Source organism: Bos taurus, chromosome 3 (genome assembly GCF_002263795.3).
Source record: "Bos taurus isolate L1 Dominette 01449 registration number 42190680 breed Hereford chromosome 3, ARS-UCD2.0, whole genome shotgun sequence".
Taxonomy (NCBI): domain Eukaryota; kingdom Metazoa; phylum Chordata; class Mammalia; order Artiodactyla; family Bovidae; genus Bos; species Bos taurus.
Genome location: NC_037330.1, coordinates 51,662,549 through 51,687,297, shown reverse-complemented (window position 1 = coordinate 51,687,297; position 24,749 = coordinate 51,662,549). Strand labels below are relative to the sequence as shown.

The following is a 24,749-nucleotide window of genomic DNA, read 5'->3' as shown; positions in this document are numbered from 1 at the left end:
TAAACAAACAACAACAAAAACATTGATGAGGAACCAATAAACATCTAATACGTATATCTCCCACCAACTTGAGGACGGCTGGGAAATGAATGAAAAATTGTTTTGCCTCTTCAAACAGTACAGCTGAGTGGTATGGCTGAGAAGGCCTTTGGGAGTCATATGGTCCAACCCCCTCTTTCTCCAGATAAAGAAAATGAAACCCAAGGACCTGAGAGGAGAGCTCCAGAGTCCCACAGCCAGCTAGCAGGGAAAGCCTAGAGCTGTGCATAAAATTCTAAAATTGAAATGATAAAAACACATTTGAACAGTGGTTTTCAATGTCTTTCTGCTGTGACACCTAAGACAGATGGTGTTCACGTACATGGTACCCTCCCAAAGGCATCTGTGATCCCTGACAAAGCACTCTAATAGCTTGTAGCCAGCACAGCCTTTACCAGCAGGTCAAAGAAAGATGGGCTGTGGACTGCATGCAATTCCAGAAGGAACTCTAACCCTCTCCAACATGCTCGAGGAAGCATATCTGCATGCAGGGCGAGTGACAGCATCGTCATAACAGACTAACCAAGACTTTGCTCTAATATTTAAAGAGGAAGTCATTGGCAAAGGTATCATTAATGCACAGCAGCAGGAGAACCAACTAAACAAAAGACTCTGTGGGCAAAGAATTCTTTTCTAAAGCCACTAAATGGTCGTTAATTTATCTTTCAAATAAAACTGGGCTTTGATTTACAGTATTCCAGTCTGTGGGGTCGCACAGAGTCGGACACGACTGAAGCGACTTAGCAGCAGCAGCAGCAGCAGCTTCTTTATGAGTAGCACACAGGTTGCTGTTCTCTGACCGAGCCTCCGCAGAACGCACCTTTAAATGGTACTTCGTGGTGGATAACAGCGAGGGGCCTGGTGAACGTCTTCTTATTCTGCATCATGGCCCAGATCATTGAGGCATCCAGCGAGGTGCAGGCTTCATCAGGAAGCACACACTGCAGAGAGAACAGTCAGGGGGTCACTCAAAAGGGCCAGCATGGTTGTCCTGTGGCCCCTTATCAGACAGCTCACAGCTATTTACCCCAGAAAAACAGGATACCAGGATGGTTTTCAAAGAACCACCAATAATCTGAGAGTTATGAGAGCAGCCTCAGTGTATTCTCAGCTGCACTTGAAGATGCAAACATTGCTGGATGGATTCCCACAAAACAACTGGAGGTTTTAGTGTTATTTAGTCTGAAAAATAAAATAACTATATGACGAACATTGGCCCTTCATCAAGCTGGCTTACACACAAACGGTTCATGTTTGTGATTTGTGATGGTAGGAAACTTCATGTATTGCATTATGAGGGTGACAGATTTTACATCTGCTGTCCAAAAAGATAATCATGTTGTCGAGTGCATTTGATTTTTTTAATTACAGTATAGGCTTATGCAAAATGAAGCTTTCCAGGGTCATCTGCTTTTAATGTTCCAAAATGAAGTCCTAGGGAGTTGTGCCTAGGGGTGGAGGCCATGAGATCAGCTGTTTCCAGCTATTTTCAGTCTCCAAACTTAGAACCAGCATGCCCAAGCCTGGTGTATCTGTTTCCATTACCTTTTCCTTTAAAATAACTTTGGCTCCTTGTCTATGCCCATCAATAGGTGAAATGCTAATGTCAGTGACATCCAATCACTTTTGTTGGAAGGGGAAACATATCAATTATTTTTTAAAAATCTATATATAGCAAGGGATCCAGAAAAGTTAACTAGCTTCCAGATCTTCTAGTCACAAAAGAGCAGAGACTTGTGGCTTTATTGTCATTGCTGCTCTGAGCAACATCAAAGTCAGATACATGTTATACGACAGTTCCCCTCTCTTACAACCCCTGCCCCAAACAAACAAGAAAAGTCTTTACAACAGCCCTCCGGTAAAGGGAAACAATGGGTTTTTCATGGAGAGAACTCGTTGAGAAGATTTGCAGTTTAGGAAGAGCTTTCTTACTTTCCTTCTAGTTTCCTTGGTTAAGCAAGAGTCTACAACAAATTTCACTGCAAGATCCCGGGCAAGTCACTGAACACTCTGCTCTCAATTTCATCAGCAATAGGCAGGGCTGGACTCAACAGTCTTTGAGAATTCTTCCTAGAAGAATCTTTGGCTCAGTCTATTGTCATAGAAAGCAGTCATAGGAGTGTGAAAATATTAACCATAGGCCGTAAACAGAGGAACAGCGGTAACAGCTCTATAAATGGTCCACTGTCCTCACCTCCACTGTCTCACCTGCTCTTCTACCTAGGAAGGAAGGCTATGCTATTACTCCAACGGTACAGACAAGGACACGGAGGTTCTGAGAGGTCAGGAACTTGCTAATGTCCTGTTAGGAAGAATCAGGCCTGCTTTCTCGGCCCCCATGCTCTTTCCACTCTACCTTGCCTTGGATATAACCTTAGGCTTAGGGCCACATCCCATGTCAACCCCAGGTACTTAGAACTTTCCTTTAAATGTTATAGAAGGAAATATTAGGACTAATTTTCACAGACTGACACACTATGAAGCTGGGTTGCTACAGGCCAGGCTCACTGAAAGGTGAGCGCTACAGCTATCAGTAAAGACAGGGGTAACTGCCAGGCCTCCCCTCCTAGATCCCCAACTCCTAAAATTATTCTCTGGGTCCCACAGCCACTCAAGAAGTTCTGCATGGCTCTCGACCACTGTCCACTATGGCCCAAGCTTGATGGCCACTGGAAGGTGGAGGCCCACAAGGCTAGGGCACCAATGTTCCCTAAGGCAACCTAAAGAACACAGCCTAAATCACTTTATACACACACACACACACACACACGCGCGCGCGTGCGCGCGCTCCCTGAGGACTAAGAGATCAGATTCACTATATTTTCAAATGTATTATAAAATTTCCTGTGGTCTAATGGAGAAATTGATGCCCAGGAGAATATAATAGTGCAAAGGATACAGATAAATGACAATCCGTCTCATAACAATGATTTTTCCTTCTCCTTTTACACCCATCTCTCACAACCTATGTACCAGGTGAGAAAATTCTGTCCCTATGAGACAGTGTTAATGACACAGCTCAATTATTGGACTTTTAGACGCTGACTGATATGCAAGTGTAAAAGGATGAGAAGTCAGCTTACACTGTGTGAGATATCTAACCAAAATAAACACACATACGAAGTTATACATAATTACGGCAGATCACAGAAACAAAACCAGACAGAAGATACCCTTCATGCAAAAAGCCAAAACAATGAGGTCATTACCCTTGCGGATGCCCCCTACCATAGCCACACCAGCAAGGTCAAAGGGTTCTGATTTCTGTTGTGGCAACAGCATGTACTAGTTCTATGTGGGGAGCAACATGAGGCAAACATGACGAACCACAATATGAAACCAAGAAAAATTAAAATATTTGTTAGTTTCCCTTAGAAGTCCTCATGAGACAAGTCAACCTTATAACTCACACAGAGAAGGTCAAAAAACAACTGCAATACAAATCTCAGCGGGACCTGGAAAAATTAATCCTCACGTTGAACTTGTCCTTCGGCTCTCTGTACTCTTGGCACTGTGTACTATTAGAATAGCAAAGATAAAGCCAGGCCTCTCCTTCAATGGAAAACAGTCTTGATTTATCGTTCATAAGATACTACTGAATAGCATGCATGGAAAAAAAAAAAGCATACGGTCAGGACTCATTCTCCAAGACTCCATAAAACTCACAGTTCCCTGCTAACATGAACTTTATGACTTTGACTGGGCAGTCCCCAAACCAAAAACCTCAACCTGCAGCAAGCTGTGATTAAACCTTTCTGGTAGGTCACTGCCTCACCTAAAGATGTCAAAATTACAGGAGAAAATAGATGAAGGCCCACTAACCTTGGGTAGCTTCTGGGGGTCCTTTTCCTTTTTGGTACACAGCGTGAGCTCACACTGGAGAAAGAGCAGGGAGGTATTGAAGACAGGCTTAAAAACAAAGCTGAACCGTTTCTTATCTATCTCGGCTTGTGGGATAGGAAAGTGCACTCTCTTGGGATTGTAGAATTTCACAGATTCATCTTTAGGACAAATGTTCTCAATGATAGTATAATCAGACATCCTATCAGGGTTTGAATACGGAGAGATAAAGCACGTTTGGATGGCAAATCCCAGTTCTTGGTCAGCCTTGGTAACAGACACCTAGAACAGAACAGAAAGCTCAATTCAGAAGTGAGTTAACATTTCACGCTCACTGTAGGTACAAGGACAACATACCAACGTGGCCCTTCTGATGAGAGACATTGCGTGATTTGTGTAACACACCTATATAGTCTTCTTTCTAATCACAAAAGTGACACACTCATTGAAGAAAGAGATATTTTCCATTTAAATCTGGTATGGATGATGACAGTGAATTATTTAGTTTAAGTGCCAGCCTGGATTCTAATATTCTAAGATTCTAATACAAGATAAATAAGTCTCTTTGACTTCCTATGAGTCCTCTGGGAAATAAAAATAAAAGTATATCATGCACCTAGAGTAGACTTTCCAAAATAAATAAAACACCAACAGGTAAAAACCCTAATGTCATAATAGGGTTATCACTTGTGAGGCAACCTCTCTTAAAAATTACTCAAAAAATAAAGGACAGAGCTAGATGTACTTAAACCAGGCAGGGAAGACCAGACTTCTAAACTGCAGCAAGTCAGAAGGAGCCTATACACTGCAGTGAAGTTACTGATTCATCTAAGTCCTGCTTCACGGTGAGTAGCCAGAGCTGGCTTCTGGGGCTGGATGTTGGGCATGGTGCAATCTGGTGGCGATCACGAGCCTGGCAAAGTGTCCCAGCTCTTCAGAGGTCCAAACCAGACCTTGCCAAGGACTCTCCCCTCAGTCTTTAAGCCCAAGGGTATTTTAAGGGAAATCTAATCTGGAAACGTTTCCGACTCATTTACACTTCCCTCTTACAAAACATTTGTATGGGCTATGTCCAAACCTTGTTGAGGTTCTTTTCTTTAGAAACAGGAAGTAGTGTGTGGCCAAGTGTAAACAGAATTCAAATCTCAACCATCCTGAACTCAGTTAAAATCTCCAAACCAGACTGGATTCTCCATCTGGTGACACATGGATCACTGTGTGAACTGCCTCTCCCCACTATTGCCTCATTCCTTGACTAAACTAAGAATCAAAATAAACTTAAACACTTTAGAAATAAAGTTGGTCCTTAACCATAAGCCAATAGCCCCAGAATCCTTTCAAAGGCATGAAGCTATAAACACACTTTGCATTCTGAGATACCCACGGGAAATCCCTGACATCACATGGGGCTTTTAGCCCACAGCACTATTTTGAAAGATCCCTATGTGGTTAACTGCAAGACACTCAACAGTGAAGATGATGAAGATGATAATGACATTTCGCTGTGCCTTAAAGCTTAATCCCTGAGAACAATCTTATAAGTATTTTCATCTTCATTTTATAAATGGAGGGCAAACGGAACACACAGGATAGATAACTTGTTCAAAATCATAGCTAGCAAATACTGGGGAAAACCAAGGCTTGAGCCCAGGTCTTCTGAACCCAAGTCCATTTTCTCTTCACTATTTCACTACAGCTACAGGGTCAGTTCAAGCTGCCCATGATGTGGTCAGGGAGGGTGCTTAGTAAGACATCTTTCCAGGAAGTAGTATTTAGTAGTCTGAAAATATTCACAATTCATTACTTTTACAGTATTTCTGAAAAATGAGATATTTAATCTTGGAAAAATGGCAAACTACATATACTCTATTTACTCATAAGTGCCCTTTAATATGAACTCAGAACCCACAATGCAAAAACGTGTGATAGAAGAAATGCAAACCTTTTCTCTAATCTCAATGATCAATGATCTGCAATGGCAGAATAGCTAAGGTACTCCAAAAAATTGTTTGAGAGGAAAAAAAGACTATTGTCAATAAGTCTTTTACTCTGAAATGGACTGGAAATGAACAGTGGCAGGACTCTGCTGCTCACTCGCCATGAGCACTGACCCTTGGTTTCTGCCCCCACAGAATGAGGGCACTGACTAGATACAGCAACTGTGACAATCTGTAAAGTCAAAATTATATGCATACCACACAGCTCTCTGATAGTTAGGAAATGCCAGCTAATACTAGCAGTACTAATCTACATTTACATTTGGGGGGTTATATTAGACATCAACCCTGAATATTCATTGGCAGGACTGATGCTGAAGCTGAAGCTCCAATACTTTGGCCACCTGATGAGAAGAGCTGACTCAGTGGAAAAGCCCCTGATGCTGAGAAGGATTGAGGGTAAGAGGAGAAGGGGGCAACAGAGGATGAGATGGTTGGCTGGCATCACTGACTCAATGAACGTAAGTTTGAGGAAACTCAGGGAGATAGTGATGGACAGAGAAGCCTGGCGTGCCGCAGTTCATGAGGTTGCAAAGAGTGGGACATGACTTATTGACTGAACAACAAAAACAACATATAGACTTATATTTTTAACTTCCCAAGACAAATGAACTAAAAGAAAATGTGCCAACTGTGTGACCAACTATCACCCAAAGATGACCAAAGACCAAGTGGCAAAACTGGTAACGTCTTGGATTAAAGGAAGAGATCATGATCTAGAGGAAATAGGAGATTCTGGGAGGCGATGTGATAAGAATGGCCACAAGAGGAAACATGGAAATAGCTCTTTAGACCAAGTCAATGATTAAGTTTTACTTACTTTCCCCAAATAAAACATTTTCTTATCAGCGGTGGAGTCCAAAATGAGACAAAAAAGACTAGGCATGGCTACTATCCTATTTAGCAAAATATATACCAATTCTCTCTCATATTTTAGGTGGTTTAAAACAATTTTAAAATAAAGTAGTTTATAACAGTTCCCCTTTCCCCAAATTCTCTTCAGTGTATTATTATGTATTTGCCCTGGTGGCTCAGCTGGTGAAGAATCTGCCTGCAATGTGGGAGACCTGGGAAGATCTCCTGGGGAAGGAAACAGCTACCCACTCCAGTATTCTGGCCTGGAGAATTCCATGGACTGTATAGTCCATGGGGTCGCAAAGAGTTGGACACAACTGAGCGACTTTTACATATCATTTTAATGATGTTTAAAATGGCATAGCAAAAAGACTTGGTTTGTTTTTTTCCATCACTTTCACAATGTCTTTGATTCAATTCAATTATGAACAATATAATCTACAAATGGGAGAATAAGAATGAAAAAGAAAATATATTTCAAATAAGCCAGCACTGGGGGTTGGGGGAGGCAGTTGGGGAGGAGGGAGAAAACCCAAAACATTCAGAGTTGGATGTATGAGGAAGATTTAAGGCAGCAAAGCCACAAATTGGCAAAGCCAGGCACACATCTGGAAAAGAACAAACTGCAGTTAAGCAGCGCCCCTAAAACCTATAGTACAATAGTGCATCACTGACCAACCACACATGTGGATGGAGCAGCCGGAATAGCAAGAAGAAAACACCAGTGTTGGATTAGGAGAGAGCTCTGATCAGGGACAGCACATAGAAAGCAGTATATCTTCCCTAACAGAGAAAGGAGTACCCAATGAAAGAGAAGATCTCTCAGAAGAGGGAAATCAGAAAGCAGGAGATGATCCAAGAAAATGTCTAGAGCCTGTGGGCTCCGTCCCAGAATCAGTATAAATGTGAGTTATTTGTCTTTCTTAAATAGAAATATGTGTACTGAAGTCATTTTTAATATATGGAAGTATCCCATTTTGGCCCCTTAAGCTTCTCCCTCCTCCCATAGTGGAGAACACCAGCCTGCATCTTAGCACCAAAACCAGCTCGATAGAGGACGACTTTCCTGTAAGACCAGCAGACATTCTGGGGTCATGAGCATAATTATCTTCTCTAGAATCCACTCTGTGAACTTGGGTATTGGCACTGCAAAGAGGTTACATTTTCTCCCTCTTGAAAATGGCACTTTGAGGATAAATGATGGCATCCTGTGGACAACAGTGTGGTCTCTGGAGCCAGATGGACTGAGTATGAACCCTGACTCTGAACTCAACTAGGTACTAATTGTGCGACCTTAGACAAATTTGGGCCTCAATTTCCTCATCCACAAAATGGGGATATGTTGGGGGCCAGAGTGAGGTACTCCGCCCATGGCAAAGGTCATGAGGAAGGAGGCTCGACATACGCAAAGGCGGGATCGAGCCTCAGGAGTCCCCCTGGAAATCCTCAAGCATCTACCCCCATAACCAGAGCCTGCCTACTTTACTACTTTGTGCTCTTACCTACACCTCTGACTTTACGGGGGGCTGTCCCCCACCACCTCTTTCGGAGAAGGAGTTAACCTAGAGCTCTAGTCAATAAAAACTCTTGGGTGTGACAAGAGTGTTTTAACCTACAAACTCCTCTGAAGGTTCTCTAGCCTGCCTGACAGGCTCGTCCGGCCACATGTGATTGCTCACAGCCTCCCAACCGTGAGAGGCACGAGATGCTTTAAACCCTCTAAAAACAGGTTCTTTAGAGAAGTTAGAAAACTATAAGTATAGTGGGCTAATTAGAAATTGTGTTGGTGAAGGGTTTTTCATTTGTTGAGCCAATGTTTGTTGCTACGTCTCCACATCCCCTGCCCTTACACACATTAATGAATATATAGAAGGAATAAGTATTAACCTTTGATATTAATCACGTTAGACCTTAGGCTAAGTAAATTCTTTCCTTAACTAAAACCCACTACACCCTCACCCTGTAGGAATGTAACTTTATTTGGGTGGCGTCTGTTTTGAGAATAATCAGCCCTGGAGAAATAAGTGTCCTGATTGACTGACCGCTGTCACAAGGAGAGGGTCGTAAATTGTCAGCAGGCCCCCCGGCCAGAAGATGATGTAACACCCCTAAGACCTCTGTATACATTTGTGTGAAGCACCTGACTTTAATAAAAGTCAGGACTGCTGTCCCCACGTGACTTTTGTATAACATCTCAGTGTATAAAAACAGACTCTGGAAAATAAAGAATTGGGATCAGTTTCTCGAAATACTGGTCTCCCCATGTCGCTCTCTCTCTCACTCTGGTTGAGTCTCCATCTGGAGCGCGGAACCCACCATGCTTACTAATTATGCCTGGGCTTCTAAGATCCGACCGGGGAGGCCTCAGTGTCGCCTCTCCTTCGGGAGAACGGAAGGATGCCTGCGGCCTACGTAAGTGGTGCAAACTTCTTGTCTTGAAGTTTTATTGGTCTCCCGTGTAAACCAAGCTGCTCAGCCTCTTTTCTCCACTGAATTTTCCTACTGAGCTATCCTCATTCTATTACTCTTTATATCCTTAATTAACGTTTAATTAAGCTATCGTATCCTGATCCTTGCCTACGCCGTCTCTCCTTCGAATACCCTGGATCAGCCGGGGCTGGTCCCCGGCAGGGATATTAACAGTCCTGTGTAATAGAACTGCTCAGAAGAATACGAGTCCTTATAACTGAGAACTTATAACTGAGCTTGGCACAAAATAAATCTACAATAAACTTTAGCTGTTGTTATTTCATTATTACCACCACTACCTAAGAGTTCTGTAGTCACTCCACAGATTTACATTATGTCTGGTTATTACTGTTATACACAGGAAATAATTTTAATAAATTTATAGATACATTGGGGCTTCCCTCATAGCTCAGTTGGTAAAGAATCTGCCTGCAATGAAAGAGATCTGGGTTCGATCCCTTGGTCGGGAAGATCCCCTGGAGAAGGAAATGGCAATCCATTCCAGTATTCTTGCCTGGAGAATCCCATGGACAGAGGAGCCTAGCAGGCTACAGTCCACGGGGTCGCAAGAGTCAGACTGGACTTAGCAACGAAACCACCAAACCACCGCCATAGATACATTTAGATAATGATCTAGGAAAAAAACCAATTTTCATGAGCTATGGTAACATACAGTATTTCACTCAAAAGTATGCACAGTTTAAAAGATAGTCTCTGAGGGGGTTTGAAATATTCCCTTGTTAACTCTGATACTGCAACTACTGAACGAATGCCCTTGGCAAAAATACAAAGGACAAAGTAAGGACAAGGCTTTATAAGAATTTATGCCCCTGATTAAAAAAAAACAAAACATTTCATCCATTCATCTATAAAATGCTCTCTCCATTTAGCATAATGCAATGAATCCTGAAATTTCCTGCTTTGGTCAGAAACCAATGTGGAAGCGTCTTTTGAGTGAAGCCTTCATCCAGAGCTGGTCAAGGCTGAGGAAGGCAGGAAAACGTCTGCCCCCAGGGGCTTTCACTCATGCTCAGGAGCCACTAAGAATCTCCGCTAACCTAACAGCTCAAGGCTAACATACGGGTCTCACCTCAACATAAACGTGTCCATTCTCTGCCACGGAGAAGACCCCCTGGGAGGGCACGAGAAAGAGGTCAGTGTTGTACAGCTCCATGTTGAAGGTGACGTTCCTGTTGGGTTCGTCCTGGAAGGTACGGGGATTCCCTACCTGTCGCAGGCTACAATTAAACTGGAGAAAAGAAGAAAACAGATGGAAACAAATGACAGTCAAATGAAGCATGTAGCTTTAGAAGCTTTAGCCTTTAACATCTGATTTTATTTTCCAATGGTCCCCGACTAAAGCCAACCAAAAAGACAACAATCTCTACAAACTACCTCCTACAAACAAATACATACCACCACAATTTCAAGTCGGCTGAAGAAGGAAGTGTCTCCTTCATCCATGTCTCCTGGAAATCCATTATCACCAGACTCTAAATCTTCATAACCATCTGGCCAACCACTACTATCCCCAGAGGGTGGAATCTGAATCACAATCTAAAAGGCAAGGAAAGCACAGTGTTATGAAAACACCCAATCACATACTTTGGTTCCACCTCACATAAACACCCATGTAATAAATTCTGAGGTGAACTGAAAATCTGACTTAATTAAAAAAAAAAAAACTCCAAGTTTTTTTTTAGGATTTTATCCTCAAAGAAATGAAAAAGAAGAAGCCCAATGCATAATAAATTAAGATTTAAAATAAAATATGTATTTCAAATAGTGTGAAAACACCAGACACTGAAATGGGGTTGGGTGGGGTTTTCAACAGGCCCACCTGTACTGTAGTGGGTGGGGGAGTTTCTCCTTAGGGGCCTTTATACTGAAAACTCTAAGAAACACTGATTTGGCTAATCCAAGGAGTTCTTGTAAGTTGTGTCTGTCGAGATTTGACAGGGACTTCCCTGGTGATCCAGTGGCTTAAGACTGAGCTCCCAATGCAAGGGGCCTGTGTTTCATCCCTGGTCAGGGAACCATATTCCACATGCTGCCACTAAGAATTTGCATGCCAAGGTCCCACACAGCCAAAAAAAAAAAAAAGATTTGGTAAAGTTTGGTTTGAATCAGAAGCAAAGAACCTGATGTTCACTATTGAACCATTCTTTCCTTACCCTTCTCCTCTATGTGTCCATCTCCCCCACTATCTCCTGTATGAGGTATAGATGCAGGAAAGAACAACAAGTTCTATGCCATGAAAACCTATCTTAACACTGGTAGAAGGTTAGTTCTATGTAAGATGAAAAAATTCACCCAGGAATTAGGACTCCTTAACTCCTAATTTATTTGCATACATGGGATAGTTATAATTTTTGTTTGATTTTATGCTCCACCTCCTTAGATTTTGAATATGTTGTAAAATGAAAATAGATATTAAGTCTGAAAACTACTACAAACAATTATAACTAGAAGAAATGGTTAAAATAGCCACTGAGAGGAGAGCAGAACGGGAAAGAAATGAAGGAAAATTGCCTCTCTATTCTTTCCCAGGTCCTCAAAGAAATTAGTGATGCAACTGAAGCAAGTTAGGTTATTACTTACCCTATAATAATTTTTTTTAAAAAGAAGAAGAAGCAATATACTTTTCTCTCCTGAGGTAGATGGCACTTTTTTTTTTTTTTTTTAACTTAACCAGTTATCATGGCCTCTTATTGGCATTAATTCAAATCAAAGTTTAAAATTCCAGGGCTTTCCTGGTGTCTCAGTGGTAAAGAATCCACCTGCCAATGTAGGAGACATAGGTTTGATCCCTGATCTGGGAAGATCCTGCTTGCCTCAGAGCAACCAAGCCCGTGAGCCATAACTACTGAGCCTGTGCTCTAGAGCTGGGAGCTGCAACTACCGAGCCCACATGCTGCAACTGCTGAAGCCCATGTGCCCCAGAGCCCGTGTTCCACAGCAAGAGACGCCCTGCAATGAGGAGCCTGTGCACTGCAGCTAGAGAAAGCCCGCACCGCAACATAGACCCAGCACAGCCAAAAATATATAGAAATATTTTTAAAAGAGTTTAAAATTCCAAAATCACGTATACCAGTAATATATGACACTCATTACATCTGGAAAAACTGGATAATTGCAAGAAAATGAGTGTTGGAATTGGCAGAAGAGTGTTCATCACAGAAGTCAAAGGTTAATAAATAATTTCAGTAACAAAGCGGAGTAGCTGCTCCAGCCTAGGGCTGGGGGAAGATCAGTGGATGAGAGGTTGGGAAGCTGGATTCAGTCCTGGCTCTACCACTAACTCGTCTCTCAAATCCAAACAAGTCTCGTAACTCCCTGGAGTTCAATTTCCTCACCTGTGAAATGAGGACGCTGAATGAGATCATCTTAGGGTTCTTTCCAGCTCAAACATTCTAAAATTGTCTGAGGAACAATAAACTTGGCTCACAGGAGAGTCAGTCCCTACATGAGCCATGCTGACCAGAAAGCCAGTCTCCTCCTTGGCTGGGTCCTATCTGTGGACCAGGAGTGGAATAAACAGAGTAGTCGGGGCCTCCCCAGCCCATGCCGAAGCTGGGTAGGCCCTGAGCACAGACACACACACACGCGTCAAAGCTGGACGCGGGGATCTTGGAGCCCTGTTTCTATCATCAAAAGTACAACTCAAATTGCAAAATTATCACTTTAAAATCCTTTTGAAATTTCATGTTCAAATTCTTTTAACGTTCACTGTGTAGTATCCGCCTCTACACAAACAGATTTAATCTGAAAAGATTAAGGTGAACTTCCAAGAATGATGTCTGGAAAGTGAAGGGTAGCTACTGCAATGACTATCATTGGGGAATCTGGGTAACTTCGAAAGTAGGATATGTTCTTCAATTTAGGGTCTTTCCTAAGGATGGAGAGAGATTTAATAATTTCTCAAAGGACCTTTTCAGACTTCTCTCTTTTGGTTCTTTTGTTCATGAGGGAAGGAAAAGTTCTCCTACTTCTAGACATGCCTCAGATGAGGCCATGGATCTCAGATGAACCATGGATCTGGTTAGCTCAGTTGTACAGAGGTGCTCATTCATAGCCTTGGAGTTTGTCCTCATGTGAACCAGGCCATCTGAGCCTGCAGCTTAGCCAGAAAAAGCCATAAGCACCTTGCCAGTGAACGCTTTGCCACCAGGAGATGGAAGGAAGGGTGGGAAAGATCATCACAAATGTTCCAGCCGAGAAAACAGGGCCTCCCAACTCCCACACACTCACCAACAAAACAAAAGTGTTCAGGGTCAGAGTACATCCCATTTTGTTGAGAACCAACACTGGGCTTCATTCAAGTCTGGGGTACATGGCCCTCCTCACTTTCATAGAAATCTTAAGACTAATTTTAAGGTAACACCCAGCAAGGCTCAGGCAAAGGGAAAGCTTTGTCCTGGAGAACACTCACGGAGTTGTAGTAAACCACACCATCAGGGGCTGCTCGCCGGAGCCGAGTCCCACAGCCATTCAGGGGAGACTCCAAAATGAAGTGGGTGTCATTTGTCTTGGCCTTGCAGGTTGGATCCAACAAGGTGAGCTCCATCCCAGAGTAGCCGCTGGCCTGAAACAACCACCACCAAAGACATAAAGAGGGGTCCACAGACCATTCTACAGCACGCAGTTCACACATTTTGCCTGGTCTTCCAAATAAAGGTCACTGGAAGCCTGCACTCCCTCTCCCCCCTTACCTCCTTTCAGCCTACCATCTCTCAACAGCCCCAGATTTGTGTTTGTTGGCCTTGGAAATTCAATAGCAAAATATTGACACACAAGGATCTGGAACCCCCCCTCACTGAGAACAACAGGAACCGGGTGAGACTCACAGCCAAGGGGAAGTGAGCCCATCCAACTGAGAAAACAGTATCAAATCTCCAGAGTTCAAAAGTGAAAGAGCTGGAAATAACTCACACAGACTGAGGTGAGATGGACAGCGAGGTAACCTCCCATTCTCTCCTTTAAGAAACTGCACCAACCTGAAAAGAATCTTTGTCTACAGCCACAGTCATCTTCTCATTGTCACACTTGACGGACAGGGCAACATCTGTGCTGCCCTGCACCTCCTCTGGCTCTCTGGGATCAGGGAACAGGATGCCAGGGATGACAGGGTCCTTTGGCCGAAGGATCCCATCTTCTCCCCCTTCCTTCCGGCCTCTCCTGGAGATGTCGGGGAAGGGAAAAGGGAAACCTCCATTTCGGCTTCCCCCTCCCCGAATGGGTGGGTTGTCCAGGGCAGGCAGAGTACCAGGGCCCAGCAGGATCCGTAGCTCAGGAGGGACGGTATGGACCTCCTCATCTCTCATCTCCTCTGATGGTAAGAGAAGAAGGCAGAACATCATCAGTGTTTGATGCCAGGTCACAATCATTATCATGAAAGGTGAGAATAGGAGGAATGAGCACAGAATGGGCATATGTAAAATTATCCCTAATGAGCAATGTATAAAGGAGATGTGAAGTCTGTCTCGAAGCCCGAATTCTAGTCCTGATGTTCTTTCTAACTGGTCTGGCAGCTTTGGGTAAGTAGCTTACTTCTCTGTGCTTTGGTTTCCCAATTTTTTTTAAATAAGAGGTTGAATTAGATCAGTGGTTCTCAACTTTGGCTACACACTGAAATCACTCTGGGAGCTTAAAAAAAAGCATCCCTATGCTCAGGCTGTACCCCAGCCCAATTAAGAACTGAACTCTCTTTAAATCATTATGTTTTAAAGCTCCCCATGTGACTCCAATGTGCAGCCAAGATTAAAAACTGCTGGATTAGATGATTTCTAAGGCCCTTCAAGCTATAAAAAAATCTACTCTTTGAATAAGTTATGTGGGATGATATTATTCCATTCAAATGCCAATGAAATACTTTCCTTGAATCTAGAGATTCTTAGGACAGTATCTAAAGATTTCTTGAAACAATACTGCTATTTTGAAATTATTTTGCTACCTCCTATTTCACTGCTAAATTCTAACAGATATCTAGGTACCTTTTAGAACCTAGCCCCCCAACAAAAAGAAAAAGCTGCTTAGCTTCAATTATCCCTTCAAAGTCAACTGATATATACTTGAGGTTAATCTATCCTGCAATGGGAGTTGGAAAAGATGATGACAGTAGACCTTAGCTCTCCTTCAATACCATTTTTTTTTAAAGGATGGCACAGTTAGTTGTATGGGTCCAAAAGAAGTAAGAGGTTTGGAGGTTTTTAATTTGTTAACAAAAAACCTTCACAACCACCCTGTGAGATGGGTCCTACTGTTTCCCTCATATGGCTGAGGAGGAATCAGAGGCTCAGAAGTTAAGCAACTTCCAAAAACAGTGATCAAATATCAGGGCTGGGACTTGAACCTGCACTCCCAACCTTCATTCTACCAACCCTGCACTCAGTTGTAGTACCATGCAATGAGCAAGAGATCTAGGGATCAGAAAACCTGGGGTTCGAGTCTTAGTAGCTATAAGACTCTGGAGAACCTCAAAGAACTTATTAAGCCTCTGCTTTCTCCTCCATCTAAGTGGGGTAATAACACCTATATTCCCTCTGGGTGAGGATGAGAAAGCACAAGTATGAGTCCTCGTGACTTCCTATGAGATCTGGCCTGACCTAAGACTTCTCTCCTGCTGTCCCAACCCCTCTGTATCTCAGCCCAAAGTGATCACTAAGCTCCTCTGAGAAAAGAACCCAGACTAATTTATCCTTAATATATGCAGAGAGAAAGTGATCTATAACAAAGTTTTCTGATATGCAATTGACTCTATGTTAGTAAAAAGTCTGTATTCAAGATAGTTTCACCAAAATAATCTAGCACAATTCTACGTAACTTTAAGCTTTACAGTAAAAAGTAGTCAAATGAATTGTTAAAATTTGCAACAGAAAAACAGCACCATATGAGTTGAAATGAAAGTTCTTCATTGGAAAGCACATTTGGGGGGGGGGTATTTTTTATACAAACAATAACAAAAAAATCATACTTACCATTGCTTTCAAGCCGAAGATGGAATCTATTAGCCATAGGAGCCACTGTGTATGATGTTACTGGACTATAGCCATTGTCCAAAGCCCACTTGACCAGACTCTCCTGGGTTGAAGGAATGTCATCTCTTTTTGATTTGGTCATTATCATAGATCTTTCACTTTCTTTCCCAAAGCCAATACTATTAGGAGCCTGAAGATAATAATAAAATTTCACTCATGAGTCTATAAAATTAAACAGTACCTTAATACCTGAAACAAATAGATTCTCTATTGTGTATGAGCAAACTATTTATTCTTTTGATCCCTACTTTCCTTGGGCTGAGAATACTGATGTGAAAACTTGTAACAGAAGATTAAAGAAATATCTATTCATGCTGACTGGTCACATCATTTGGGTTGCTTATGTTGATACAAATAACAATCATTTTTGTCATTAGTGGATAATCTAATTATCATAAGCATGATTAGCACATCACTAGAGTTAATGTTTAAATTAACACACATCAAATATGATACAAAACTTTTATTATTTTTATTTAAAATTATATATACAGTATTCAGAAATGTGTATTCTGTATTATCCGAACATGCCTGTGTTCTGCTTTCTATGTTGTTGTTGTTATTTCTATGTTGATGCTATGTCGCATCCAACCCTTTTGCAATACCCGCCAGGCTCCTCTGTCCAGGGGATTTTCCTAGCAAGAATACTGAAGTGGGTTGCTATTTCCTTCTCCAGGGGATCTCCCCCACCCAGGGATCGAACCTGCATCTCCTGCATTGGCAGGTAGGTTCTTTACTGCTGAGCCACCAACGAACCCCCTAATTCCTATATCCTAGATTTAAATGAAAGAAGGCACAGCCTAGTTACTTCACTGTGGAGACTATCCTCTTTGCAAACTATGAATGACACAAGGTGAAACAACCAATGTCGATATTTCACTTATAACTTATGATCAATTTAGCAATCCTGTAACTATAGACACTTGCCAGTTCTATTAATGGAATATGGTTAGATTTTATGGTCTAAAATATTAAATTAAGCCACCATGCCTCTAAGTACCAATACTTTTATCCCACAATACAAATAACTCTTAAAATTAACTTTCATTTGGTAGTCAGTTAAAAATTAAAACTGAGTGATAAGAATCTTTCCAGGAAAGAATATTGAAGGACTCTGAGTACTAAGAACATGGAAGGTAAATTTCACATTACACTTTGATCCTACTGCAGTGCTCTCCTCAGATGGGGAGGGAAGCTGAATGCTGCAGGGAGCACCCAAAGGGAAGTCACCACATTTTCAACATCTGTTCCTCCAGGGCTGGAAGGCCCTTCTAGCAAGTGGATTATGCCATTTCATGTCGTATAAAAATCACTTTAATTTCCATGCCCAATTATTTTCTTCTGCATAGATGCAGCATTTTTCCTAAATTCCCCATTTGTTTCCCATTCTCTTTGCCCTTAACATGACTAAATATTAATCCTTTCCCATTATAAAACCATAGAAGATTCGCAGTCTCTGCGTTCTCTTGGCCTCTCTGGTTGTGGGATACTGGCTGAGGACACGCATTTTCAATTCAAAGCTGAAAGAACCTCACCCAGTATATTTTCCTACTACCCGAAGTGCTCATCAGAGTAGCAAGTCACAATAATGCACGCGAAGGGACCAGAAAGAGCTGTAACCAAGTTCTGTAGCCATTAGCAAAAAAAAAACACCTCAGTTCCACAGATTTGGATTATTCTGCTCTTACTGGGATTCAGAAAACATTCCTTAAGGAAAGGGAAAGAAGAAAGAGGAGAGGGAGAGGAGGAGGACGGAAGGAAACTAAAATGAAGTAAAGAAGGATCCAATTAGTTCTTAGACCTTTTTACTCATTGAGTCAACAGCAGTTTTTTCAGCACAGCTCCTTCCGGGCTTTCAAGGCAGCCTGTCGTTTTGATTGGCTGGAGTTGCAACACTGGCCTAAACAATACTGTTTGGCCTCATCTGCCCTAGTCTTTCATGTTGTTGGACAGCTGAGAAAATACTGTATTTCCAGAATACTGTCATCGTAACTGCCACCTGTTCTTTTTGTAGCAATATGGAATGAGTTGTTTACACCTTTCCACATGAACACTAGGAGCTGTCAGCACAACTCATATTGATTACACCTCAGGATTTACAAGGCTAGAAATCTATCTATGCATTTGTAAAGCAGCAAGGTTTGGGACAATGGCAGGCAAGTTGGTTCCCAGCAATGAATGGGTTTCTTATCCTGTATTTCTGGGAGTTCCCAGGCTCCCAAGGCCTCGGTATAGCTACTCCATTAGGGAGTATTCAAGGAGGTCTCAAATACCACCGCCATCTTTCCCAGCCATATCTTCACGAAGGACAATGAGTTAAGTAGAGTCTGAGTACCTTTCCCTCTCCCCACCATCCACACACCTGCATCAAAACTGCTGGTATCTGGGAGGGCAGGGGCTGGAGGAAAAGTTAGGCAGAGGGTGCAGTCCATACTCCCAATGGGATTAAAAAATATCTCTTCTAAGAATAAACTCACTATTTGCAAACTTGAAGCCCTGAGGCCCTATGAAATCATACAACAGAAAATTTCTAACAAGTTATCTCCATCTATTTTATGTTTTGGAGTCTTTTCCAAAATGTGATTATGCATGGTCCATAAGGGCCCCGAATTAAAAGCCAGAGCTGGGCATGATGATGTAATGTGGACACTTGTAGTAATCCCATCTGGCCCAGCACAACCCTCTGTGCCTCTTTGGACCATCCTGTCTTTTAGAGGGTTCATTCTGCCCACGTCGTATCACACACACACATACATACCCGACCTATGTTCAGTGGTGCTTTTCTTTAAATTTCCCCATCAAGTTCCACACAATTCCTTTAGTAAACATTTGTCATTATCTTCACTTTGTTAATTGTCCCTACAAACTCTTAAAGAATTGCTAATAGAAGGAAGATAGAAACCTACTCCCTACCACCATCTTTTATGGCAGGCACTGTGCTAAGTGCTTAATATATGTTTTCTTATTTAATTCTTCTCCAAAATATAAGGAGTAGGCATTACTATTCTTTTCTAGAGAAGAGGAACCCGAGGCTCACAGAAGTTTACTAGTACATGTAGCTGAGAACTCATCATGTGCAGGCGTATGCTGACTGCTTTAGATGAAATACCCAGGGCACACTTAACAAATATTTGTTGAATGAATGAATGGACTCTGCTAAACCTCATAAGAACTCTCAAGGTGAGTATTATCATTGTATCCATTTCACAGGTAAGGAAACAGACTCAAAGTTCAATGAAATTGCCCAGGATCAACTGGGATAATAGCAATTGGAAATAGGATTTGAATCCAGACCTGGCTGGCCTCAAAGCCAGCATTCTCTCCACTCCACCTTTTTATTAGCAGGTAACTTTCCCTCCCAGCACAGTCAGAACTCACATCTGAGACAGGAGTTAAGAAATCACAAAGCATGAAACTGATTGGGAGAATAGAAAGGAACATCATGAAACATTACCTAATTGTTTAGTAATGTTGTCATGCATTGTCCAAAATTGGCCTGGAACAGGAGTACAGCCAAGGAGAGCAATATAAACAGATCTTGCACTGAGATGAACAATCTCTTTTTCTAGCCTCTCTGATTCATAGGAGAAGTGGGGACCTTCAGAGTGAACTCCAGGACTGCCCTGGACCAGGCACACATGCTCAGGGAGAGAAAGAGCCATCAAAGGGTCAGGGCCAAGAGAACATTTACACAAGAACTCCAGCAGGGAATTAAAATGTACCGTATGTTTCTGCCTTTCAAAGCATGATTCCCTTTCCTGTTTTTGTTATTCTGAAATTAAAAACATTTGGCTGGTGTGCCAGGCAGCAAAGGCTGCAAACAGCCCAGGTCACCAACACTGCTCATGCCATGCCAGGGAAAGCATTCACAACAGCTCTGACTTCAGAAAATCACTGCTGGGCTTTGTGCTCAATACCAAATTGATGTATCACCACTACACATGATGGTTTATTGGGATCCCCTAAAAGTTAAAAAAAAAAAAAAAAAAAAAACCCACAGGAACCAGAGATGATTACTTTAAAATTAAGATGTGTGTGCTCATGGCTGTACCCACTGCCTCTGGCAAATGCTCATACAGGATGTTGCCTAGGGGACTACTGGCTCTGTTCACTGTGTTGTCACACAGAAGGTGCCATGAATGAATAATACTAATGCCAAAGGCATCCCTCTCCCAAAACATGAACCCACTGAAAACATAAATCCCACTCCAACTGATTCAGTGCAGGCACTGAAAGAGGAACTGGCCACAGTTTTTAAAAAAGACAACACACAGGACAGATGCAGATGCACAGGATGGAGATGCAGATGTACAGAAGAGACTTGTGGGTACAGCAGGGGAAGGAGGAGGTGGGGTGAACTGAGAAAGTAGCACTGACACATATACACTACCAACGTGTAAGACAGACAGCTAGTGAGAGTTTCTGTATAACACAGGGAGCTCAGCCTGGTGGTCTGTGATGACCTAGAGGGGTTGGATAGTGGAGTGGAAGGAGGCTCAAGGGGGAGGGGATATAGGTATACTGATGGCTGATTCACACTGTTGTATGGCAGAAACCAATACAACATGGTAAAGCAATTATCTTCCAGTTTAAAATTTTTAATTTAAATTTATTAAAAAAAAATTTTTTTTAAAGACAATGCACTAACATTTAAGCCCGCAAAAAGAGATGCTGAAGATGTAATTGGCTTGCCAGGTGGCGTTAGTGGTAAAGAACCCGCCTGCCAATGCAGGAGACGTAAGACACAAGGGTTTGATCCCTGGGTCAGGAAGATCCCCTGGAGGAGGGCATGGTAACCCAATCCAGTATTCTTGCCTGGAGAATACCATGGGCAGAGGGGCCTGGTGGTCTACAGTCCATAGGGTCACAAAGAGTTGGACACAGCTGAAGCAACTTAGCACGCACGCATGCATCCAAAGAGATAATTATCTTTTTAAAAATGAGGAAAGGGAAGTCTTTAACTTTCAATATAATTTGCTGCAATATTCTGTCAAATAGCTATCTCCCTAAACATACTTGGAAAAAATGGATTCCACCAAATTTCAACATTTAACTTTTCGTGAAATGAGCTATTGTCTGCCCATCATGCCACCCAGTTAAACGTCTTACATATATTTCCTTCATGAAACAGAATGCTTAGGAAACAGGCTGGGGATACTTTTCCAGCATCATCTCACTAACCTGTGCACAGCTGTAATTCTTTTATCAGGGTTTTATCCTTAGGAGTAAGCAAAAACACATGCCAATACCAAGTATTTGTCTCGAAAAGAAAAATCAGCTGGAATTAGCTCATTTCCCACATCTTTCGTAAAGACCCAATCCTAGAGTAAGAGCTGATATTCACAGCCATGACACTGAGGCCCCCACAGGATTCTCAGCCATGAAATGCTTGTGTTCATTGTTTTATATTTACTAAGACTGGAAGTCCCAGGGACAGAGGAACCTGGCAGGCTACAGTCCAAGGGGTCGCAGAGTAGGATACGACTTAGCAACTAAACAACAACACTGGGATGACCCAGAGGGATGGTACAGGGAGGGAGGTGAGAGGGGGGTCAGGATGGGGAGCACGTGAACACCCGTGGTGGATTCATGTTGATGTATGGCAAAACCAATACAATATTGTAAAGTAAAAAATAAATAAACTGATACAAAAAAAAAAAACACAAATAGACATTAACTAAAAAACAACAACAACAAGACTGGAAAGCACACTAATAGATTTCAGGAATTTCACAAATGAAGCTCGTGGGATCCAGAGAGGTGAAGGGACTTGCCCAAGGTCACAGTTCATAAGTGGCAGAGTCTGAACTTGAACCCAGGTCTGTATTGACCACAAAGACCTTTTTTAACTACCACACTGCCTGTCCTTGACAGGAGAAGCCAAGGAACAGCCTGTTTTATAAAGTGAAAAATAATGGAGAAAAACTTCACAAAAATAACACATACAAACACAGCTTAAATTACTGCCATTCATCAAAACAAAGAAATGCTTAACCAACTTACAATAGCTTTCAGGTTTCCCTTAATATCGAAAGATTTGATCACCCAGTTGACAGACTTTTTGCATTTCAAGATCAGGATCAGATTTTTGACAACCTCAGGATCCTTCCGAGAAGGTCTTATGTCAATTATGATATCCACCTGGAAAGCACTGTGAGTGGAAAACAAAGGCAGAGTTAGGACCCAAATGCCAGAAAGTTGCAACTCCCCTCTTCCAAGTCTTCATGTTTCCAGTGTCTGGCCAGTTGATTAAAAAGCTGGAGTGGATCCCAGGCAAATGACATGTGCAAAACAGATTGTTTAGTGCACACATAACAAAATGATTTTACATAACAATAGAAAAATACGCCTGTGGTTAATTAGCCACTAAACTTTTTCTCTTCATTGGGAAAAAAAAAAAGGTGGTTATTTCATGTGGCCACTGTTTGAAATGGACTTGAACAAACCACAAGAGTTTACTTTTGAAGCAGAATTGTTGCTTCTTCAGGCTCAACACCTTCGATATGTAACATTCTAATTTGTTATACGCTCAAAATCCTTCAAACCAGGAGTGGGTGGCAGTTTGGTGAGTGGAGGGTGGCAGGGTGGACGCAAGAGGGAGGCAGTAAAAAAGTTAGAAAACTTCAGAATAAAATAAGAAGCAAAAGGCTAGAGCATTTCTTGACTTATATAAGGTTTGCTTAAGCCATCAACATTTGTTACAAAATCATATCTGCATAAACTTCCCCAAACTTCTGGAGATAGCTATTAAAATAAAAAAAACAGATGGTCAACCAAGTGATTATTGGAAAATTCATGAACACAATCCAAACTTCTAAGAATCCAGTACGAAAGAGAATTCTTACCAAATAATAACATCTCTGGCATTCTGGACTTGGAGGAAAGTCTTTATTTCCATCTTGGTTTTACACACTTGGAAAGCATAAAATGAGTGATATATAGTACTCAAACGAAGCCTTAGGGCTAATACCTAAGTATACATGCTTCCATTACTTCTATCCCCATTCCCTTTTAATTTTCCACAATTCTTCACATGGGACAAAATTTCCATTTTCAAAAACCAATCTGTAGTTTATTCACTTTTGAAATCAAAGTTTGATTAGAATTAAAATTTTAACCATAAAATCCTTCTATAATATAAATTAACAGTTTTACTCACTAGTCCCTATGAAATGCAAGTGAAAGTGGGAGAAAGGCCTACTTTCTCCCTTTTCTTTCTTAAGTAAATTCCCTAATCATTCTTGATAAAGAGAGTTAAATTTTCAGTCCTGGACAGGATGCTGAGGGTTGGAGAGAAAGGCAAGTATCTAATAGTTCTCTGATGTGTCACCATGAAGGGCCATTCCTCTGACACACATACACACACTCACTCACACATACACAGTCACACAGCTTCAAACAGTTATGAGTGCCTAAAGTGCTCTGAGGACACTATAAACAGAGATTTGTTTAAAAAAAATTTGTTAAAATGATAACTATGCTAATAAGGCACACTTTGTAATTTTCTTATCAGGGATAACCTCAGTCATAGGTGATAATAATGGAGTAAGACTGTCTGTTCTATAACTAGTACAGTCCATCTTCTGTGTCTCCAGGTTCCACATTTGCAGATTTAACCAACCACAGATGGAAAACATTGGGGGAAAAAATTCCAGGAAATTTCAAAAAGTAAAGTTTGAATTTGCTCCTTGCAGGCAACTATTTACATAGCATTTATATTGTATTTAATATAAGCACAAGCTGGATGAAGCACAAGCTGGAATCAAGATTGCTGGGAGAAATATCAATAACCTCAGATATGCAGATGACGCCACACTTATGGCAGAAAGTGAAGAGGAACTAAACAGCCTCTTGATGAAGGTGAAAGAGGAGAGTGAAAAACCTGGCTTAAAACTCAACATTCAAAAAACTAAGATCATGGCATATATGGTCCCATCACTCCATGGCAAATCGATGGGAAAACAAGGGAAACAGTAACAGACTTTATTTTCTTGGGTTCCAAAATCACTGTAGATGGTGACTGCAGCCATGAAATTAAAAGACCTTTGCTCCTTGGAAGAATAGCTATGACCAACCTAGATAGCATATTAAAAAACAGAGACATTGCTTTGCCAACAAAGGTTGGTATAGTGCAAGTGGTGATCTTTCCAGGAGTCTTGTATGGATGTGAGAGTTGTACCATAAAGAAGGCTGAGTGCCGAAGAATTGATGCTTTTGAACTGTGGTGTTGGAGAAGACTTTCGAGAGTCCCTTAGACTCCAAGGAGATCAAACCAGTCAATCCTAAAGGTAAGCAGTACTGAATATTCATTGGAAGGACTGATGCTGAAGTTGAAACTCCAATACTTTGGCCACCTGATGTGAAGAGTCGACACACTAGAAAAGACCTGATATTGGGAAAGATTGAAGGCAGGAGGAGAAGGGGATGACAGAGGATGAGATGGTCAGATGGCATCACTGACTCAATGGACATGAGAATATGAGTTTGAGCAAGCTCTGGGAAATGGTGAAGG

At 41.7% G+C, this 24,749-nt stretch overlaps 1 protein-coding gene across 5 annotated transcripts in view; it reads right to left on the bottom strand.

The window, feature by feature from the left end:
• The window catches only part of TGFBR3 (transforming growth factor beta receptor 3), a 209,277-nt gene that overhangs the window by 23,876 nt on the left and 160,652 nt on the right, over positions 1-24,749 (bottom strand). For all 5 annotated transcript variants that reach the window (XM_005204336.5, XM_024990080.2, XM_005204335.5 and 2 more), the window contains 8 exons: positions 22,241-22,388; positions 16,178-16,367; positions 14,198-14,529; positions 13,633-13,785; positions 10,617-10,757; positions 10,291-10,449; positions 3,862-4,161; positions 860-980 (listed from right to left, as the gene is read on the bottom strand). In XM_005204336.5, coding sequence (XP_005204393.1) covers positions 860-980; positions 3,862-4,161; positions 10,291-10,449; positions 10,617-10,757; positions 13,633-13,785; positions 14,198-14,529; positions 16,178-16,367; positions 22,241-22,388 — 1,544 coding nt within the window. The remainder of the gene's footprint in view (positions 1-859; positions 981-3,861; positions 4,162-10,290; positions 10,450-10,616; positions 10,758-13,632; positions 13,786-14,197; positions 14,530-16,177; positions 16,368-22,240; positions 22,389-24,749) is intronic.